This window comes from Desmodus rotundus, chromosome 5 (assembly GCF_022682495.2).
Source record: "Desmodus rotundus isolate HL8 chromosome 5, HLdesRot8A.1, whole genome shotgun sequence".
NCBI classification, from domain to species: domain Eukaryota; kingdom Metazoa; phylum Chordata; class Mammalia; order Chiroptera; family Phyllostomidae; genus Desmodus; species Desmodus rotundus.
This window is the reverse complement of record NC_071391.1, coordinates 26,640,316-26,663,512: the sequence shown is the minus strand read 5'-3', so window position 1 is coordinate 26,663,512 and position 23,197 is coordinate 26,640,316. Positions and strand designations below refer to the sequence as shown.

Here is a 23,197-nt window from a genome sequence, read left to right as displayed (position 1 = left end):
CTTAGCAAAAATAGAGTATTGTAGGAAATGCATGATAATCTGGACCTGCACCACCCCAGTTCACAAGGCCCCAAAGCAGCCCAGCATTGTGTGTTGTTTCGGTGTCTGCTCACCCCGAAGAAACAAGTAGTGCCCGGCATCACCATACGGAGCCTCCGCAGCCCCTAGGGAAGGTGAGGGAGCCTGTTTTCCACTTCAGAATTTGCTAGAGTGAAAACACACCATAAGGCTAGCGACCCCTAAGCCTGGCTAAGAGTCAGTGACACTGGCCGTGACCCAAAATATCCGAGTTTACAATGTGGTAAACCAAGAAAAGCCACTCTAGAGTGTTTCCTCAAAGGGCAGTATAGATCTAGAGAATCAAAGTTGGGGAGTCTGACTCATATCACCTCTAAATGCATAAAGATCTCAAGCTGAAAGACTCCCCTGAAAGCCCTAGAGTGACCCTGCAATCCCACATCTGCCAGGTTAACAGAGCATTTGCCACAGCAACATTGTAATTTCATAAAACATATTTACACTTTTAAGTCATAGATCAGTTCTGAGCTATAGCAACAGTATAAACAGTATAGTCACACACAGGTAAAATTCTCAAAGAAAAATTAATTGTGAAGACTTTAAAAAAAAACTGTAACAAAGTACATGCACTTAAAAATAAATGTTCTTTGGCCAAATTTTAGATATATTTGTAGGGATTTGTGGTAACAACACTTCCAATTTACGTCAGTAGTTCTTAATGAAACTCCATTGGGAATGAATATAAACCACAATACATCGACTTTACTGCAATTTTGTCAAACTGATAAATATTTCATAGAAAGTATGTACGGACACTGCAATTTCATTGTATTATATTACAACAACGCTAATGCCAGTAAATGAATTGATAAGTTATCTTTAGGATAAAGCCAAAGATAATTTCTTAGTTTTTCTTTAATATTTTATTCAAGGACATAGTTAAATATTTGTCAATTTTGTAATTTTGTGGTGCAGACTTATTTCAATTACTGGTGTTTAGTGTTTAGGATGAAAGAAGGGGAATTAGCATCAAAGGTTGCTAAAGCACTCCTTTAAAAAAACAAACAAACCCATCCTTTTAAAACAGAAAGTTTTAAGGGAATGACAACTATTTTCTAGTCATTTAAAACATTTAAGTAACTAGAAAACAAAAATCTTTGTTAATTATCTTAGATGATATATGATGAATATTAAGAACTACACAACTTTCTTGTTATAGTCACAAGTTTTATGATTATTCTGCAGAAAGAACAATTGTATTTTCCTTTTGAATATTATCTTTCCAAATACCTTTGATAGATATTAAATACTGCATTACTTCCCTTTATTACTTAAACTTCATAAACATGTTATTTCTAAAGACACTTGGCAAATTCTTGGCATTAAAAGTTCTATGTAACAGTGTGATTGATATGATGAGAGGTATTTCATATATTTCAAGAGATACTTTTAAGGGAAAATGACAAGGGCTATAGGTTTTGTCATTCTATTATTACTTTCTTTTATAAATACAAGTAAATTATTTTCAGTCAGGGTGAAATGTAAAAAATACCCAAATAAATGCTTATTTCAAAGCTCAGGCCTTCGCCCTGCTGAATCATTTTACCAGAAGGAAAGGTTCAACAACTGGAAGAACATCATCAGCTCTAGAAGGCTACTAACTTGTAAGGGGCTCCTTGGTAACCAGACACAGTTAGCTAGTGCTAAGCAATTACTTGCAAGCAATGACTCCAAATCTGAGCAGTTGGTGACTTCTTTAATTTTCAAGAAACTTATATCAACAAAGAGATGACTGGTTGCATGAAGGTCAATCCCACATTTGATTAACAAATAAAATAATAACCAAATTACTAATAATAATACAACAGTTGAAAGCTTTCTTTGATAAGATAATGAATAGCAAGGAATCACTTTTACTTTTATTTTTTAAAAGACACTATAAAATTAGTGGGATATACAAAAAACATTGTAAGATTAATAAAATATAACAATTCTATTTTGACAATGGATTGTTATGGCCATTTACAGAAAATAACTTAAAACACCTGAGAAAATCTCCAGCATAAACAGAGATCGTATAATAATATATAAATTAACTTTCCTACACATTATTATGTGTACTTGGAACCTATATAATATCATTATCCAATGTCACCCCAATAAGTTTAATAAAAAAGTAAAATATCTAAATTAAAAAATATATATAGGTTAACTTTATACTATATGGAAAACTGATTGTCATCAATAAATAACTTTAATTCCTATGATATTTGTGAAATACCACAGTATGGAAGCAAAAGGATTAAGATTTGAAACATGATTTTTATAGTTCTTATGCTTATCTGTCAAATTTCAAAGGGTTGTTTTAATGATCAGATAAAATTAATATGGCCCTAAAATTCATTAAAAACTATGGAAAGGAGGAAAAAATACTGTTTTTCAAATCAAAGATATTTAATGTAAATTCAATATACAAATCCGATTTATAAAAGGTGTTGCACCTGAAACTACACTGAGGTCACTGTTGATGGTCTTAGGTACTTTAAGAGTTCCAAAACAGTGTGAATAACCAAGTTGCGGTTAGTGTCTGATACTAATGGTAACAGAAAACTGGCTTTAGGAAATGTCAAGTAAGTTTCACTTTAATCACAGCTGAATAGATTTCCTTACTACAGCGCCTCTCAGAGCTTTCAGTATTCTGATGTACTTTGGAAATCTTTTATTTTTAATTTTTTAAAAAGATTTTATTTATTTATTTTTGGAGAGAGGGGAAGTGAGGGAGAAAGAGAGGGAGAGAAACATCAATGTGTGGTTGTCCCTCACATGCCCCCTACTGGGGACCTGGCCAGCAATGCAGGCATGTGCCCAGACTGGGAATTGAACCTTTGGATTTGCAGGTTGGCACTTAATCCACTGAGCCACACCAGCCAGGCCTGTAAATCTTTTATATTCTTTAAGGATTAATTTCTAAACTTGTTTGATGCAGGAATTCCCTACTGTCTTTTAGAAATACTCAAGATTCACAACATTTGAACCATCTAGACCAGGGTCTCCCAAACTCTGGGTCATTGACCAGTACCTTCTGGGACTGTGAGGAACACACAGCAGGAGGTAAGCTTGATGTAATGCACTTAAATCATCCTGAAAGCATCCCCCGCCCCAACATCTGTGGAAAATTGTCTTCCACAGAAATGGTCGCTGGCACCAATAAGGTTGGGGACCACTGATCTAGACAACTTAGAAAATTGTCTTAATTGCTTAGGGAAAAAGTACTTTTGAGTAATGTATATTAACAGCTTTGTTTTCTTTTAAATTTACCTGCGCAGAAGCTTAGTGTGAATCTATCAAAATTCTGTATCAATTTATATCATTGAGAGATGTTCTTTTAAATAATTAACCACTTAAACCCATTAAGTGGATTATTATGAGTTCTATATAGCCAAGAGAAGGTAGATAAAATTTACATTAAGTATACAAATAATAATGCGAGATGGAATCACCTGAATGCATCCCCTGAAGTTCATGTTGGAACCTAACACTCATAAGTGTGATTAGGAGGTGGGGCCTTGGGAGGTGACTAGTTCATGAGGGCAGAGAGAAGTCTACAACCTAAAAGAAGGCCAGCACCCAACCATGCTGGCATCCTGATCTTGAATTTCTGGCCTTCGAAATATTTTTTTAGTTATATGCCATCTAGTACTCTGGTATTTTGTTATAACAGCTCCAATGGACATACCTGAGAAGACAAATAAGAAAACCACTAAAAACTAATTTCATAAGTGACATAATTGGCTTCACCATCTCCATGTTACACCTAAGTCCTGGTTCTCCTCACTATCTGTATAATTATAACTAAAATTAATAGATCTCCGAAGTTGTACCATATAAAGACCAATCAGTGACTTCCAGAATTCAGTCGAGAATTTATATGAAGACATACTTACACAACAAATAATATCAAAACATCTGACCAAACTCCAAAACAATAAAACCTCAAAATACTATTTTAATGTCACTTTTACCTTTCAATTTCTTTTTTTTGAGGGTTTGAAATCATTAACTTTGCTTTGTTATTTTCATCAGTAAAGGCCTTCTGTTCTTCATAGGCTTTTAGTTTTTCTTTTAACATTAAAATCTAGTAGAAAGAAAACACTAGTTAAAACACAAAACAAATTATTTGTCTCTATTAAACATGTCCACAGAAAAATTTTAGCCATGAAAATAACTGAACAAGCCAGATTTCAATTGTAACAGAAACACAAGTCAAATTTTCAGACAATTAAGATTGCAGAATCCCATAAATGAGTAGCTGAGGGAAATTAGCGTAACAATGTAAAGAGTAGACATACCTCTTTCTTCTGCTCATTACAGATCTTTACATACTGAGTTATATGACTGTCAAGGTGAAGAACATTGCTCTTCAACTGTTAAAAAGATGGAAATTATGATTGCATATAGAGAAAGAAAAAACTCACACTCACATAGTTATATATATGAGGAAAATGGCATTATATCCTCATAATTCAGTACATGAATCCAGAATTTGTGGCAAGTATAATCACGAGATAATCATGATTCATTACGCTCATGTTTAAAACCCATGACAAGAGGATATGTTGAGCACATTAATAATGTAAATGAAATGTTAAAGATATTACCTTACTATCCGAGAAAAGGTATTTTTAAGAACTTTCAAGGCATTCATTCTCAATATAATAAAATTTGCCCATTTTCTTTTTCCTCTGACTTCTAAGAAATTCAGAGATAATTTTAAGATCCATCCACTGGTAAGTTGAACTAGAGTTTAACAAATTATTAGGTTTTATACTTTATATAATAATATGGGCCCCTTGGCAATGACTGAACAGTACAGAAGACATTAAACATGAAAGTCCAAATACCTGATTTTGAGGCCCTTCCCACTTCTCAGTTAAAGGACTTAAAATTCAACACTCATAACTCTGAGCATGGGATTCCGCAACTGTGGAGCCAAAAATGCCTTTGACAATGGATTGGTGTACGAATTATATAAAAAATGTGGGCAAAAACCCTTTGCACATATTCTACAATCTGTAGCAACAAATCATATAAGCAGTACACAAAGTTCTCTAAGGAAGACAATTACCTGCTCATGTTCACTCAATGGGAGTGGCAGAAGGGTAAGACAGAGAAGTTACCAAACCAGGGGAACTCCAGGTCTTTTCAAACCCTTAATCCTGAGATTTTTAAATACACATTGTTTGACTTACATATTTTTTCATTAACCCAAATTATTTGCAAAAATTCTGACCTACACAATCATTATATTGCTGGAGCTAGAAAGTGGTTACATTAATATCATAAATGTAGAAATAAATGATTCTTAGAAGGCTACTTACTTTAGAAACTGCGGCAGATATTGTATCTATTTTATAGATGAAGTAACTGAGGTTTAGCTAACATGCCCAAAGCTATGAGGCAGAAAGTGTTGGTGGTAGGCTTAAGCAGAGTGTCATCCTCGGCTGTCACAAATGTATTAAATAAAACCTCGACCAGTCATTCCAGGATGCCATCAAAATATCATGAGCCACAATGTGGAAAAGGTTGGAAAGAAAGGCATTAAAGCACCCTAGCTCCCAAAAGACTAAATAATACTATCTATTATACATGTAATAAAGATGCTTAATGGTTTGATTATTTAAGTTAATGATCGATTAATCCCACCTGTAAAGATATTTCTAACACTGTCTCCTAATTCATTAGTAGAAATAAACCTCTCTATATTTTGTTAGAATTACAAAAATAATATGCACCTAATATCCTTACAACAAAGGCAGAGTAAACACACTTACGGAAGATTTAATGTCCTTGGCACGGTGGGCGTACTTGAGAGTGTTGTACGTGTCATCGTAGCTCATAGAGGAAGGGCTAATAGCAGCTATCATTATGGTTTGACAGTTGCCTCCAAGAGAATCCTTTAACAAGCGAGTGAGCTTACTATTTCTGTAAGGAATATGCTGATTTTTTCTCTGAAAAAAATGAAAAAAGAATTGTCATTTTCCACATTTAAACTCAAACCTGCTACCACTATGCTTTAAGAATTCAAGCACTGCCCAACTTTACCCAGAGTTATGATATAAATGGGGATCTAAATGACGATAATAAATCTTGTAATACTATTCTGTGAATACATAAAACAAACATTCCATCGAAAGACTATATCTCCACCTGAATGAAGTAACTTTAGATAATAATACAATATCGATATTGGTTCATTATCAATGAAGCTGTAACAAGTTACCATATTAATGTGAGATGAAATTGAGTGTGGGTATATTTAACAAAATTTTTCTGTATATATTAGCACCTTTTCTGTATCTAAAACTCTTTAAAAACAAAATGTTTATATAAAAAGTCTCCCTTTTTTAAAAAAGAAATTAAAATAGTAACAAATTTTCCAAGACGTACAACTGCTACCTAAGTAAAAACAGAGCAATATAACATTAAGATAAAAGCAAGGTTATGTTACACAATGTAAATCTTTCATATTGCAGAAGAAGAAAACTGAGCTAAGTAAAGAGTGAAACGACTCGCCTCGGGTCACCCGGCTGGTAACTCGGTGAGAAATGCGCCTAGGTCTCCCGACTTCCAGCAGTGCTGTGCTGTCCATCACAGCAGCCTTTCCCAAACCGTGTAATGTACACCGTTGGCACTTGAAATGATTTTACATGTGCGAAACATGCATTAAACACTGCCTCGTAAATGACTCTACAGGAGTCAACTGCTAAAGTTATTAAGTCAGTATGAAAAAAATGCTACAGTTTAAGTTTAGAAAATCAATGTCTGTACCATGCTGTCTGCTTACGTTTGAAATTTTAACTTAGAATACATCGCCTTGCTTTTGTAATCTTCCTATGATTGCAGTAATTTGTCTATTTTAAAAAAGGACCTAAAATAATTTTATAATACTTTATACTAAACCAAAATGCAATGTTTTAAAAAGTTTAACAGTAATTTATGTAAAGCATTTGAGCCTGCTTTGAACTTAAATGACTGTTTTAACTTAAAAAGTCATTTTTTAACAAATACAGAAATTGTCAAATATGCTGCCTTCTGGTAAGTACTTCTGGCATATCGTAGATGTAAAATAGTATTTTTAAATGCCCCCAAGGCAATCTAGTAAACATTATCCTATTAGGCAATTTAATTACATTTTGTATCTTAAGTCTCTCTTCGTCTCTAAGAAAAATCAACACTCTAATACTTAACTCAATTTTATAGTATGTAAACTACTAACCAGAACAGATTTAGTTTTTCCAAAATGTGTTTTGTGTCTTCATGCCAATTCAATTATCATGCTTGTTGTGTAGTGATCATTAAATGCTAATTTTAGAGATCAAGTTCAAAATAAGTTGTAAGAAAGTACCATAAAATAATAACTACCAATCTGATATTCAATACTTTTCATTCAACAAATTCTGGTCATAAAACTAAAAATTAAAAAAAATACAGAGCCATAGCTTTATTTGGTATACTAGGTGCTCTGAGATCTTTGCTCTGTTTATAGAAATTATTGATATATTCTAAAACTTAATTAATAAGACCTTTAAAACAAAATCATATTAAATAGTCTCTTTCTAGAAATTACACATAATATTTAAACGCACATATAGTATCTACCTTTGTATCTGCTAAGGCATTGATGACATTCCCAAGAGCTAGAAGTGATCGATTAATATTTGTGCCTTCTATAAACCGGCTCCCTTTAGCACTGGTGGTGCTGGCTCTCTCCGACCCCGCCAGGTCAATGAGCGACATCTTGGCAATCCGGACATTTTGATCGATACTTGCTGTTTTGTCTTGCTGTCGCAAATAAATCTTTTTGAAATTGCAGAATAGGAAAAATAAGAAGATGTAACAAAATTAAAAGGGAAATGTACGCTTTATTTTTTAAAAAAGAATGAAATCAAGATTATTCTCATTTTAAAAACAAACCAAACAAGGTATGATCTGACTTGGCCAATATCCAAGAGTACCAGAAGTAATTACCAGAGTTAAGACGGAATTGGAAAAAAAAAAGTGTACCAGAAGGAAAATAAGCCCTGGCTGAATAGAAGGTCAAAACAACTACTGTATGTATCCTCGTAACCCTTGAATCAGAACACGGAATTATCCGAGGTGCAGGTCCTCTAGAAATAAAGCTCCTAAGACAAAACCAAAGGCAGCGGAGAGAACGCTTTGCGTATCTGCAGGGACTGTTCCCAAAGGAAAGCTGCATTTGAGTGTTGACCCAAATCGAAGAGTAAATTAACTCCAGTTCTCCAAATTGTTAGGCATAATTATAATTAAAAAAATGGAAAATATAAAAAACAGCATAATAAAGAATACTAGTCATGTTCATCTGCCCATCAGAATAAGACATAACTTATTCAATTATATTAAGCTACTTTGTCATGTAACTAAAATAAATTTGGTGCACACTTCAAAGAGAAGGGGAAAGTTAGCTATTACTCCATTATAGAACCCCTTTGCTAAATTTCCTTACCAAGTTGGGTCTAAGAGATTTTGGAAAACTGTGTTACAGATAAACATTTCTCTCAAGACTACTGATAACTAAACAGTCATAAGAATGTAAAAGATTCACAAAATTTTGTGGGCTGAAGACTTTCTGAATGGCTTGATTGCCTCAAATATTAACTCCTTCAACTATAACAATTTCTACAAAATGAGTTCGAAACAGCATACATAATCCAGATAAGCTACATAACCATTTGGTTATAATAGAGCTAGAAACTGTAACGATAGTAACCAACCTATGCTTTAGTTTACTAGAATTATATCCCTAAAACGTACTGCATCAACTGAATCGACTTCCTTAAGGAACGCAACTATTTAAATGGTCCCTATGATGAAATTTTTATGTCATGTTATTTTTATTGTTGACACTATTACAGATGTGAATCAGTATCTCCCCAATTCATTGGTTCTGTAACTCTCGATCTATAAAGAGAAAGTTTGCTCTGAATATAAGATTATGTTTTGGAAATACCAAATATTTTCATTAACTTAAAGAAAAGAAAGGAAACACACACACACACACCCCCTCCTCCAATACTTCCAATATTTTTATCCTGTATTTTTAAACAGGTAAAAATTTACATTTCTTATTTATATTATTTCAATTCTAAATATTCTTGATAGAATCTTCTCAAGGCTGAAAAGTAAAGGGAGAGCTTGGAAGTAGAGAAGTTCACAGATGGAAGAAAAATTTTTTTTTTTGTATGAGAAAATTACCATCCATAAATTTGGCTTCATTTATTTTAAATTCAGCTCTTAAGAGAGATAGTCCTGTGGCCTGTTACCTGGAAAACAGCGTGAGAACGAGAAGACGTAGCATTCATATCGGTGGGGTGTTGTGTCCTGTTTTTGTTCCCGTTATCCAGTAACTGTAAAATTTCCTCTGAGGACTTGGGCTAGAGAAAATTTAAAAAATATGTACAAATTAGCCATCAGTGTTTCAATTTTTAAGTAAACTTTCAACAAACAAGAAGACTTTTACAGGTAAAATAAAAGGTAAGAAAATGCTTTCTATAATTTAATTCCTATTAAATATAGGTTGTATATCATTTGCTTAGTACTTTGGTATTACATGAGGAATAAAAGATAAAATCTTATCCTTGGAGGAAACAAAATATGCATGTAGTAAGCAGAATAATACATGATATTAAATGTTCAAGTGTATTTTTAAAAGACAAGCTCATTTAATTATTTCAAGGACAACGAAATAAGGTGGAAGATACACCCTGATTATTTTAACTTTGCAATTCATTATTCTTCTTTCTCAAGCACAATGAAAAATAAATAAATAAATAATCACACTTGCTACTTAAACAAGGGGAAAAGTTTATAAACATACCTGATGTAAAGTTAACCCCTGAACAACCACCCCTTTTTGGGCATCTTCTCGGACAGCAAGTGGCCCTGAATTTACTAAGAGGTCACGAATCTGTTCATTATATACCTTAAAAATAAAAAACAAGCCAACAAATAAGAAAAAACCCTGCTTTAGCACTGATGTTAAAACAACGGTGATGATATCACATACAGGCATGCATTGGTGATTTCAGTTTATATTAGAATTTTATCTTAATGACAAATAGCAGTTCATTTAGTTCATCTCTTCCTTCTATTGCATTTTGTCATACCTAATTTTCTACCATCTGAGAAAACAGATTTCAATTACCTAGGTTTGAAATTGAAATTTAAAGATGGACTCATTATAGCTTCACCCCATAATTCCTAACTTAATGATTTCAGTGAAACAGAAATAAGACAACTGGAATTGCCTTTTCCTATTTCCTGGAAATGTACGGGACACACTTTCTTGGGAAATTCTAGTGCGTCTGAAATGTAAGTTATAAGGAGGTGGCCTGGTTCTCACCGGAGAAGACAGTCTTTATTTTATGATGCCCAAGTCGTCCAAACTCCTTAAATGTTACAGCTCAAAAGTTAGGAAAACCCGTATTCAAGGATGGATGGTATTTATTTCATTTATCCTTCAACTACATTAATTTGAACATGTACTTCTTACTGGTAAATTCCACAATGATGAAGGAACTAGACGGCCCTAAAGGTTAAGGAACTTGACCATGGTCATGAAAGGAACAGCAGGCAGAACTGGAGCCCAAATACCCTCACTCTGCTGCATGGAATTTAATACACATCTGTATTTCATGTTTCTTTAAGTAATGCAAAGAGTATTACTGACCTAATTTTAAGGATTTACTAAAGGTATTGCTAATCAAATGATGACTAGAACTGATATTCCATGTTCTAATAAATAGCCAATAGTGATAACTCATTGCTAGTAAAGTTTTTTTAGCATACATGATAACCATTTTTAAATGTAATCAACTCTTAAAAGTAGTAAAATATCAGGAGATACTTTGTTGGTCCTCATTTTTCTGAAGCAGCAGTCACTGTTCTAATGCTTCCCCTTTCCCACTTACATCATATAAAACATACAATTAGAACAGTCACTCTCAAGCCAGCCTACACATCAGAGTCACCTGGGAGCTCTTCAAAAACACAGGTGCCTCAGCCACCATCCAGACCTATTACATTAAATTGTCCAGGGCGTGGGGTGGGGTGGTAGTGTGGTGTGGTGCGGGACAGGCAGGGAGAGGCCCAGGCATGTCTATTTTTAAAAAGCTCCACAGCCAATTCTGGTGCACAGCCCACATGGAAAACCATTAGATGAGACATTGCCTTGCCAACGATAAAATTAAAGTAGATTAAAAGAAAAGAAAAATAATTAAAAACATTATAAAAATACCGAAACTTCAAAATTTGAACAGTTATGAAGGGGTCTAAGGAAGAATAATGAACACGGCCATGCTCTTTTCCTATATATGCTCAGAACAATCATTTTCAATACTTTACTTAGGAACTGAATTTAGTTCTCTTTTATCTTCAAGTTCTATAGACTTGGAAGAAAAATTTTTAGCAATGTACATAATCTTAATGAATTTTTGAAATGTAAAGCAACTCTCTCAGTAGGAACCTAACTATAAGGTTTCATAAAAGAGCTGTGACTAGTAGAATTTTCTCTCTGACACCACAGATGAATAGGCAGTAAAATCAGAGACGGATGTGTCTGCACTGGTTTCTGAAACACTATCTGAATGCAAAGTTAGAACGCCTGCTACTTAGTTATGTTTTGTTGGATGTCAGCTATTATTGAGAGGGTAGGAGGCCTCTAAGAAAGATGGGGTATGTCAAAAGGGCCCCAGAGACAGCGTGGAAGAGCCTCGACTGGCCAAATCTGGCACAATTTCAACATACAAACAAATAATTACAGAAAGGGATTATAATCTATTGAATAATGTTAAAAATCCATGAATCCACACTGATACAATAAAGGAAAGAGAAGATCTTCCTTATAAGTCGACAGCCAATGAATAAATGTAGAATAAATTATGGAATTTAAAAATCACTGTCATCTACCATCATAATAATATTTCCAGCATGAATCATCAGTAGATGATAATACTAACAGATTAAAGTTTGAGTAAGAGGATATCTATATTTTCTCCTTGCAGGGTACTTATTAATTATAAAGGGTATTACAGTGTCCTGACAATGAAGAAACTTTGCAGACACGAGCATGACGAAACAGATCAAAGTTAACGTAGCCAGCAATGGGACTACAAACCGCATAAATCTCTTGATACGATGGCAAAAGAACAGAGTCACTTCAGTGTTATTTCTGCCAGCGCATAACCCATATCTAATAGTGACGAACCCAAACAAAGGGTTTTATGACAATGACTTAAAGAAAAATAAATCCATATTAAGGAGACTGGAGAGACATGACAGCTGAACGCAACTAAGGATCTTGGATTTTTTTTTTCAATAAAGGGTATCACTATAATCATTAGCAAACTCTAGTGTATCATTGTTAATTTCCTGATTTTTCATAACTATTCAGTGGTTACTTAAGAAAATTTCCTATTGCTTTAAGTCAACTTGAGCAGTTTAGGAAAAAAATACAAACACACACATACACAGAGAGAAAGCAAAGGCAGTGAATTGTTAGCACATGATGAATCTGGGTGAAGGCTATCTGGATGTTCCTTGTACTAATCTTGCTACTTCTCTGTATGTCAAAAATTGTGCAAAATAAAATACTTAATAGCAAAAACCAGTAAGATGTATCACAGTACTTGAGACCAAAAACCTCAGTGAGATTATATATTTATAAATATATTCCTGTATGATAGAAAATTATGAGCAGACCACGGAACTTCTTAGAGAAAGATTTCTCAATACTAAAGATTAATTTAAAGAATGACATTGCCAACTTACCTCCAGATAAGAAACTGCTGTACTACAAACTTTCTCTTCTTTAATCTCATCCATGGATTTGTAAAGTTCTAATAAGGTTAAATACATCACTCCAGGTTCCGTAGCTGATCCCAGCATCGTGTGGGTCTTCCCAGCTCCAGTGGCACCATAGGCAAGTACTGGGTTTTTATGAAAAGGGATCAAAGCTCTTTGTTATGACACATACCATTACTACGGCCACTGTCTAGTAGACAGTTCCATTGGATATGCTGAACAGTGAGTTTAAACCCAACAGATCCAAAATTAATTTATAGTGTTATCCTTAAAACTGCACAATGTCAGCACCAATCTACTCTGACTCCTATATTCTCTGTTATGATGAATGGAACCATCACTGACCCATCCGGTTCTGCACCCCCACACCTGCTCCCTATAGCAACCTAACAAATCCTAAGTAATCAATTATCATTCTCCCTATTAGTTTCAATCTTCTTTAGAATCTGTACAATTACTTTTATGAAAAATAAAACCTGAATATGTTAACCCTTTTTTATTAATTTTAATTTAATTTAATTTTTATTGTTACAATTGTCTGCATTTTCTCCCCATTCCTCCACCCCACCCCAGCCAGTCCCACCTCTACCCTCCCCCTTGATTTTGTCCTTGTGTCCTTTATAGTAGCTCCTATAGACCCCTCTCCCCACTGTCCCCTCCCCACTCCCCTCTTGCTATTGTTACATTGTTCTTAATTTCAATGTCTCTGGTTATATTTTGTTTGCTTTTTTCTTTTGTTGATTATGTTCCAGTTACAGGTGTTAACCTTTTTAATAGTTTCACAGTCCTAGATGAGAAAGCTCAAATTCCTTGCCTTGAATATGATCAGACATTCTAAGAGAGGGCGCCTGGTTATCTCTCTAGCCCAGGGGTGTCAAACTCATTTTTACCGGGGCCACATCAGCTTCCCGGTTGCCTTCAAAGGGCCAAATGTAATTTCAACTCCTTAATAGTTAAGGAGTAGTTACATTTGTACAGTCCTAAAATTATTTTGGCCCTTTGAAGGCAACTGGGAGGCCGCCGTGGCCTCTGGCGAAGGAGTCTGACACCCTGCTCTAGCCTACTTCTTCCTTGCTGCGGTCTAGGTACACTAGATTATTTAAAGTTCTCCACACGTGCTGTCCCCTTTCTACTCCACTGCCTTTGTCCTGGAAAGTCCCTCCACTTGTTCAACTAGAAAAATTCCAAGTGTTCCAAATATTCAGCACGAATGTCACTTTTCTGTGCCTTCCCTCACAGTCCTAGGCAGAAACCCATACTCCCTCATTTGAGGACTCAGTGTATGCCACAGGACCCTCTACTCTAGCACATATCACATTGTTTTCCCAACTGTGAGCGCCACCAAGACAGAGGTCATGCATCCTTTGCACCTAGCAAATCACAAAGCAGGTACTCAATACCAGTTAGGTGAGCGAACGAATTCAAAATAGAAGCCATTTATAAAATTCCTTTTAAAATTTAAAACAAATAAAAATATTGTTTTAGGCAAATTAAGATTCCATCCAGTAACACATAAAAATGATGTTTTTTCAAATGCAAAAAAAAAGTCCACATGTGGCAAATACCCATCACAATATTCATGTAAGGCAGTACTTCTTCATATTATTACTGATGAGAATATTTTTATAAGTTAAATCTCTCTGCAAAGCTAAATGTTAACAAACTTCACAAATCCTTTTCAGTAGAATGAATTAAAGTGACGTATGTTTCATTTTGTTCTATTTCATGTAAGCCCATAGTATAAGAAGTCTTAAGACAACTGGATAAGAATATAAAGTATAAGAAGAAACCAAAGATTCAGTGTTGTTTTGGTAGATTTTTTTCATTTCAGTTCTTCAAAGCAATTTAAAAAAATCTCTAGAGACATTACAGAGGTTCATCAATGAGGAAAAGAATATATGCTAAAAGCTAGAACCATAGCAGACATAATCAATAAATCACATTTCATTCTTGTTTGACCAGCAGGGTAAGTCTTCTTTAATAAAACTGAATGAGTCAGTGAAAGACAACGAAGCATGTTATAGCTTTGAGGTGTCTTTAAAAAATAAAGTCATAAATTGTGATAATTCCAAAAGTAATATGAGTATTAACGACTGTGTTAAGTGCCTTATAAGCACTGAAATAACTGGCCTTTTGGATATGTCTCTTTCTAGGAAATCGACATGGCCATTTTGAAAGGCAAATTATTATAGGTCTATTTAGAGCACTAGACATGCTTTTTGGGCTGAAGATATTCTAAAAGAGCACTTGATACCCAATTAACATGGGCTTTTAACATTTTTATTTCAAGATACTATAAAATGACTTCACTCATATGTGGAATCTAAGGAACAAACTGAACTAACAAGCAAAATAGAGATAGACTCAGAGAGAGAGGAGGCTGACAGCTCTTGGGGTGAGGGCTGAGGGGTGGAAGGATCCAACCAAAACCAAAAAGAACTCGTGAACAAGGACAACTGTGTGGTGACAGCAGGCGGTGGGGGTTAGTAGGGGTGGAAGAGGGTGGAAAGGGGATAAAAAGTAATGGGAAAAATACAATAAAAATAAATTATTAAGTGCTCCAATAAAAAAAAGATGTTGTAAAGAAAAATGGTGCTATAAAGAAAATGCAAGTGTTCAGAAATTCTGATTATTCCATAGGGGTAGACAGACGGTTGTACAGGTAAACAGTGGAACTACTTCTAAGTACAACTTGTGGGAAATCTGGCATCAATTACAAGAAGCACGTGGTTCAATAAAAAGAAATTGAAAGGATTGTCTGTAGGGACCATAGTGAGACCACAAAAGTCAAAGTTTCACAAATGATATGTTATATATGATGACTAAATTTCAAATAAAGTTTACATTTACAGTGAAAGTCTACAGAACTTAAGAATTTTTAGCAAACATGTGCCTTAAAATTGATTATATTTAGAAGAAAGGGCCAAGTACATGTCCTTTCTAATATAAAACTAAAATCAGACAAGAAGATTAAACCCAACTGAAATAATTACCTGTGCAATTATATCCATTTAGAAAACTCCGAAGAATTGGCTTAGTAGTATGTTCAAAAACTTCTAATTGAGTTGAAGTTTCATCAAAAACAGAATCAAATACAAATTTAAGATCCTTATTTGGTCTCTTTGTAATATCTCGATTTGCAGTTTTCTTTCCATGGAAAAAACTGATCTCTTGCTGTTTGGGATCAAACACTAGAATATGCTTATCCACCACATGGGCGACTCTGTGGAACCCAGCGGCCTTTTCCTTTGTGTTTTCAGGACGCACACGGACAACTACTTTCATGTGGTGACATAGGTCTTCCTCCGTGACAGACATTGCCGATTATCTTGATCCTTTGTTCATACGAATGCCTAAACACTTCTCTAAAATTAAAAGGAAAAAAAGTGTAATATTAGCTCTCCATGTATGCAAAATGACTGGCATGTAGTATTCATTTTAAAAAGGTGTTAATTTTGTTCCACTCACCCAGTAAATGCTACTGGAAATATATACACAGTTGACGGTTGAACAACATGGGTTTGTACTGTGCGGGTCACCTTATATGAAGGTTTTTCAATACTCTAAAGGGATTTTATCTTCTCTTCCTTATGATTTTCTTAACATTTTTTCTTTATCTTACTTTATTGTAAGAATATAGTATATGATACATACAAAATATATGTTAATTGACTGTTTTATGTTATTGCTAAGGCTTCCAGTCAACAGATTATTAGTAAAGTTTTGGGAGATTCGAAAGTTATATATGCGAAGTACACCAGACAGAAAAAGTCAAGAACCATATGATTTCACTCATTTGTGGGACATAAAACTGAAAGCAACAAATGAACACACAAAAACAAACAAACAAAAACTCATAGACTCAGACAACAGTACGGTGGTTACCAAAGGGAAGGGAAAATATAGGGTAAAGGGGGTCAAATATAAAGCGACAGAAGGAGATTTGACTTTGGTGGGCACACAGTATTATATACAGATGATGTATCATAGAACTGTACACTTGAAACCTATATAACCTTATTAATAATGTTACCCCAATAAATGTAATTAAAAAAAGAAAAAAGTTATATGCAAATTTGAATGGCATGGGGGGGGGGACAGTGCCCCAACCTCTACTTTGTTCAAGGGTCAATTGTGTGTCTATGTGTGCATGTGCATGTATGTACACACATTTGTTTACTTATTTATTTTACTCCTTGGTTCAAAATCTTCCATTGGTCCTTCATCTTATTCAGAGTATAAGGTGAAGTTCTTTAAAGGCCTCCACTTTTCATCTTATGTTTTATTGCTCTCGCCTTTGCTCACACTATTCCAGCTAACACACCAAGCACCTCAGTAAGGTCTTTCCATTCGCCATTCTCTCTGCTGCCAAGTATTTAACTAATTCCATCGCTTCTTTTCAAGTCCTTGCTCTATTGCTGCCCTCATTAAAATTAGCAACCCGATTCCTAATCACCCTTATACTGCTCTATTTTTTCCATAGCAGTTACCATCTGCTAATTTTATATATATATACATGTTTTTTACTTATTTGTTATTCTTCTCTCTTCTAGTTAAACTAGAAGTTCTTCAAAGGTGTGTATTTTTTATATCTTTTTTGCTTATTATGTGTTCCAAGAGCCTAAAACTGCCTGTCATATGGCAGACATGCTATAAATACTTGATGAATAAATTAATGAACACTAAAAGGTTTTTGTTGTTGTTTTTCTTGGTCTCAACTTCTACATTTCACATTATTTTCTGGATTGTGGAGGCTCCCACATTATTGATCCGTTAGTTTTTCTTTACTCTCTTTGTTATTGTGAGGCAGTCATATATTCAGACCATATTTTTAAAACCTGCAATTACTGATATACCCTAAACTTGCATCATTACAGAGCAGTGACTAGGACCTACATTCAGAGACTAGTGACTCTGAATAAACCATGGGTATATACAAACTCCATCACCTTCATACCTGGGCTAGCTAATTGATGTGCCCTTGAAATTATTTTTAACACAACGGATCTCTGAGATACAGGTAGAGATGAGCCTGGTTTACCAATTTCCACTGCCCAGAAGCTTCCAGTAAGATCACTTTTACTAAAAATTGTTCGTTCACAAGCCAAGGCTCTTCCTTCATTACTTTGATATGATTCTGAGAGATCCTTTCCTGTTCATTCCCATGACCCAAACTAAAAGAGTCTGGAGCCCTTGTTAAAAAATAAACAACCAACCAACTCCCCCCCTCCCCCCCAAAACAACCAAAGCTAGAATTTTGGGGTAGCCTACCTGTGATTGTTGTATACGAAGCCCAGGGTCTGACTGATATTTCAGGTAAAGAGATTTATCAGGATTTTGTCCATGCCACTGAATTTTTTTGCATTGTGACATAATCTGATCACTCTCACTAGCATGTAGACAACATGCTACAGGTAATAGAGACTAGTTAGGTCATTGACAGGAGATGATGCTGTCTACTCACTACAGGGTGGTGTTCAGATTTTGAATGTATTCTAGAGGTCGAGACAATAGAATTTCCTGACAAATAGAGGAGGAGTATGAGAGGATGACAGGATTCAAGAATAACTCCAAAGTTCTTGGCCTGAGTGTCAGCCATTAACTGAGATAATAATAATATTAGAAGTTAGAACAGGGTTTTCTTGTTTGTTTGTTTGGGGGGACGGGGGATGGGGTGGGAGGAAAAGAAGATCAGGAATTCAGTTCTGGATACCTTAATTTTGAAAATTTTAACAGGCATCCTGGTGGCAATGTTGAAGCAGTTGGAAACCAAGTTAAGGAAGTAAAGACTGCCCTCAGAGTCTAATGCCATTTAAAGCTTTTAAAAGTTTTTAAAGCTTAAAATGGCACTGAGATTTTTGGGAAACTTTTAAATTAAAGAGGAAGGAATAATCAATTGTGTTAAAATACTGCTAATATGTTCAATACTTAATAAGAGGTAACCATGGGATTTAGTAAAGCAGAGGCTAATATGAAGAGCAATCTGGGGGGAACAGTGGGACAAAAGCCTGAATGGGAGAACCTTCTGCAAAAGTGAGCAAAGAAATGATGTGGGTGGAAGGGAAAGAAGGTTTAAAAAAAGAAATTTCATTTGTTTTTTTAAAACTGGAAAAATAACAGCAATGATAAAGCTAAAATATGTCACAAAACCATATACTTTTGGAACCAATTCAAGTAAGGCCAAAAGCAATCTAAAAGCAGAAGACAGTGGACACAGCACTCCCTTTTTAGGACTCTGTCCTTCCCCAAAAATAGAATGCTGAAGAGGAAAGATGGTCATTTGGATTCTAACAGTCAGGTCCCAAGTGAATTACTATTCTGCTCTTTCTTCATCCTTGAGCGTCTGTCTGGCCAATTCCCACAAAGCACCTATAGCTCACTTCTATGACCTTGGTCAAGTTACTTAACCTCACTGTGTCTCAGGTTTCTCATTTGTATAAAAGAGGTAATACGTCACAGTACTGTTGTACAGGCTAAAGGACGTAACAGGTATTAAGTGTATTTATGGCATTCAGTAAATGTCAATGCTCTTCACTGCGTGCCCCCACTCGTGCTTCTTGTTCCCAAAGACACTGGCCCATCTTTTTAGCATTTCCCAATAGGCTTAAGACTAGCTCTTTGGGTAGGATAATTCTTCCTTGTTCAGAACTGTTCCATGTATCAGAGGATGTCTAGCATTTCTGACCCCTGTCTATTAAAAGCTACAGAATCCCACATTTTTTGTACTCTCAAAAACCATCCTCCATACACATTTCTAAATCTTTCAGAATCTGTCATTTTAAAAATGACAGATAAAATGTATACAAGTGAAATGGTTAATTAAGCATAATATATAAAATAGGTAATTATTTCTAAATAGATCTTAGAACCTCAAAATTGGAAGGTATATCTTGCTAATCAATCAATCAATCAACCAATTCATAAAGCTAATTATTAGATGTTTGAGCCAGACAGCCTAGGTTAAAATCCCAGCTCCTACAGGCCGTAAGAGTGGGCAAGTTACTTAACCTCCCTCTGGCTCAGTTTCCTTATCTGTAAAGTAGGACTAATAATAATACCTACTTCATAGAATAGCGGTGAGGATTAAGCACTTACAACACCTAACAGAGTATGCATTGCAAATGTTTGCTATTAACATTACTATAATATACAGCGCAGTGAGGGAACAAGATAGTGACACAAAAATGTTAAGGTATAATTGTGACAAAAGTTATAAGGTAAAGGTGAACAGTGCTATACAAGACAATAATGGGGGATTAATATAGTTAGAAAGGTTCCTAGAGAAAGTGGTAAGTTGAGAGCTGAAGGATAGAAAATTATTAACCAGGTAAAAAAAGTTTTCAGGAAGGAAACTAATTATGCATTTGGTAAACATTTATTGAGTGCCTTCTATGTGCTAGGTATTACTCTGGGCCCTAGGAATGAGAGGGTCAGGAGTATATGTGTGGGTTCCTATTTTAGATAGAGCGGTTGATAAAAACGTATCTAGTGGGGTGACTTTGTAGAGACTGTAGTATGGCAGTGGGCAAGTAAGTGGCTATGGCAAAAATGTATCAGGCAGCAAGTCCAAGAGCCTGTGATAGAAAACACCTTGTGTAGTGGACATTAACTGGTCAATTAAGCATGGTCAATTTACTTGAACCTTGTTTCTTCTAGTTTAGACTTAGGTGATTGTAACTTTATCTAAAGCATCTAAAGAAATGCCTGGTTTAGCTTTGCTCAGTCCTGATGCAGCAAGAGAGAAGGGAGAGGGTTGCATCCAAAGATAAAACTGGGTAAGGGTGGGGCCAGATTTAGAAGATCTTCAGTGTAAGGTTATAGTTCAGGTTTGACTTAGAAGTTAATTAGGAATTACTGAAGGTATTTTAGAAGGCACTAGATCTTATTCAAGTAACATTTCAAGGAGAAATTCTGCCAATTACCTAAAGGATAGTTTAAGAAGTATAATGTCAAATACAACTTTGTTTTACAACCTCTTATAGAGCGTATGAAAGACATCAATGTAATTTTTAAAGCATCACATTTTCCCTTTTTTTCAAAACAAAAAAGTGAATATGATTTTCTTACTAAAAATACCTAAGGCTAACAGAAACACCAAAATGTAAAAATTTTTCTATATTCAAATACATCGATGTCTTCACAGATTGATGAAGTTGTTCTTATACTAAAACGTGATGCCTGCTTTCTTTTCTAACATGGTTAAAGTAAATGAGATGGGCATCTCATTGATCTGGAATAAGGCACACAGAAAGCATATTCCTCAACCATGTTTACTAAGAACTGGCAAAAGAAAAGTCACATATTGTTATCTGTGCAATAACGTGTTGATTCAAAAATACTTTTCAGAAGATAGTTCTATTTTGTCATACCTACTGTTAAGTGGTATTTATTGAATAGAATCAAAAGGGCAAGCTGGTAGGATTTTGTTGTTGGGACTAAAACACCAAACACTTCTAACATCCTTGTTCACATAGAAGAAAGGTATTTGTCTAATCTAGAGAGAGTAGAGTATAAAGAGTAATGAAGGAGCTAACGCAAGGGCTTTAGCTGCCAATCAATAAAATGATAAGGTCGGACTCTGTGTATTTAAGGTTTTTTCTAGCTCTAAAATTTTACAATTATTGCATGTGCTTAGAAAAGGGTATAAGAAAGTGACAAGAAATAGCAGTTAATGAAGACGTATTTTTTTTTACCTTTATATCCCTAATATCTTATAGTGAACCTGGTGGATAGTAAGTTCTAAAATATTTGATTCATGAATAAATAATTTGATTATAAAAGTAGACACAATCTAAGAAAGCAATTTACACATTTAGAGTACAAACATACAGTGTATTTCTCTAACAGAAGCAACATATTACAGTAGAGTACAATGACTGACAATAACAGGAATTACAATGAGGACCCTGAGGCATTAAAAAAAGTTTAGAAAAATGTGCCCAATTTCTTTTTATATAAAATCAGGAAAGTGAGATAATGTTTTATGCTAATCATTGAGGGTGCTTAAATTATCACTTAACAAGGATAACATTCAATTCTCTGGAAGTTTCATTTATATTGAACAGCTCATTTGCTCTACTATGTTTAATGAAGAGATGTTAAAACCTAGTTCTCTTCAATAATTGCAAGACAATATAAATTGAGTTAAACAAGCAAATCCTTAACTTTATCTAGTTAGTGTTCGCCCTAGATAAAATATAAGCCAATTAAGCTAAAGATTCAGCCCCACTTATTTACAAATACCATGATAAATTTTATTTAATTCATTGGTTGTATGTAGTATCTTCTTCAAAGGCAATCAGATTATAGTATATATCTTATGTCTTTCCCCCTGCTCTAAGCTCTTCAATGACTTCCCAACATAAGAATAAAATGCAAACTCTTTAGCATGCCCTCTATGTTCTACATCTGGCTCCTATCTACTTCTCTGTTTCTTCAAACGCTTTCCTCCTTGATTATTCTGCTTCAGTCACACTGTCCTTCTTAGTGTTCCTAAAAAACTTTAGTCTTGTTCTGGCCTCAGTGCGTCTACACTTTCTTTTCTCTTTCTCTGGAAACCTCTACCTACAGATATGTGTAAATCTCAACCCCTCAGCTCATCATTCAGATCTCCCTTCGAATGTCCCTTTACAGAAGCTTTCCCTAAAGATCTCATTGAAAATAGTATCACTCCGCCCTTGCCTCTCCAATGCCTTACCTGCTTGATTTTCTTCTTAGCATCTAGGCTATCTAGAAAATGTATGTATTATTTGGTTAATATTTATCGCTTATTCCCCCTCTAGAATGCCAGCACTGTGAGAGTATGGTTGTCACCTGTACCCCAGAACCCAGAACAGAGCTTGTCAAATAGATAGGATTCCATAGATACTGGTTGAGGAAATGAATACATAAACTAATGCAGATTTTCAAGATGTATGTTAAAAATAAGTGCCTAGTAGTGGACTCGGCAAGCAACCGTTTGTTTTTTCCAAAGATAACACACACACTGGCATATGCACGGGCTCTCTCGGGGAGAGAACACGGAAACTGACAATGCAGTTGTGCTGTGATGAGGAAATGCGAAGGACTGGGGGACAGGCAGGCTTACTTTCTACTTTCTATGCTTTTGCACTGTTTGAATTTTAAAGTCTAGGTATTTTTAATTCCAAAAACAAAACAAGAAACTATTAAATTTACCTTAAACACAACTATCATTTAATAATAAGTTATATTTATGAAATACTTTCTATTGAGTTCTTACTCTACCAAAAGACGTGCTTAGAAATTTGCATGCTTCTCATTTAATCCGCACAACACTCCT

General features: G+C 34.8%; 1 protein-coding gene across 2 annotated transcripts in view; it reads right to left on the bottom strand.

The window, feature by feature from the left end:
- Positions 1-23,197, bottom strand: part of KIF18A (kinesin family member 18A) — a 76,465-nt gene that overhangs the window by 51,092 nt on the left and 2,176 nt on the right. For both annotated transcript variants that reach the window (XM_045194324.2, XM_045194325.2), the window contains 8 exons: positions 15,891-16,262; positions 12,865-13,022; positions 9,914-10,018; positions 9,360-9,470; positions 7,678-7,875; positions 5,850-6,026; positions 4,368-4,442; positions 4,041-4,153 (listed from right to left, as the gene is read on the bottom strand). In XM_045194324.2, the coding sequence (XP_045050259.2) occupies positions 4,041-4,153; positions 4,368-4,442; positions 5,850-6,026; positions 7,678-7,875; positions 9,360-9,470; positions 9,914-10,018; positions 12,865-13,022; positions 15,891-16,215 (1,262 nt within the window). In that variant the 5' untranslated portion in view covers positions 16,216-16,262. The remainder of the gene's footprint in view (positions 1-4,040; positions 4,154-4,367; positions 4,443-5,849; positions 6,027-7,677; positions 7,876-9,359; positions 9,471-9,913; positions 10,019-12,864; positions 13,023-15,890; positions 16,263-23,197) is intronic.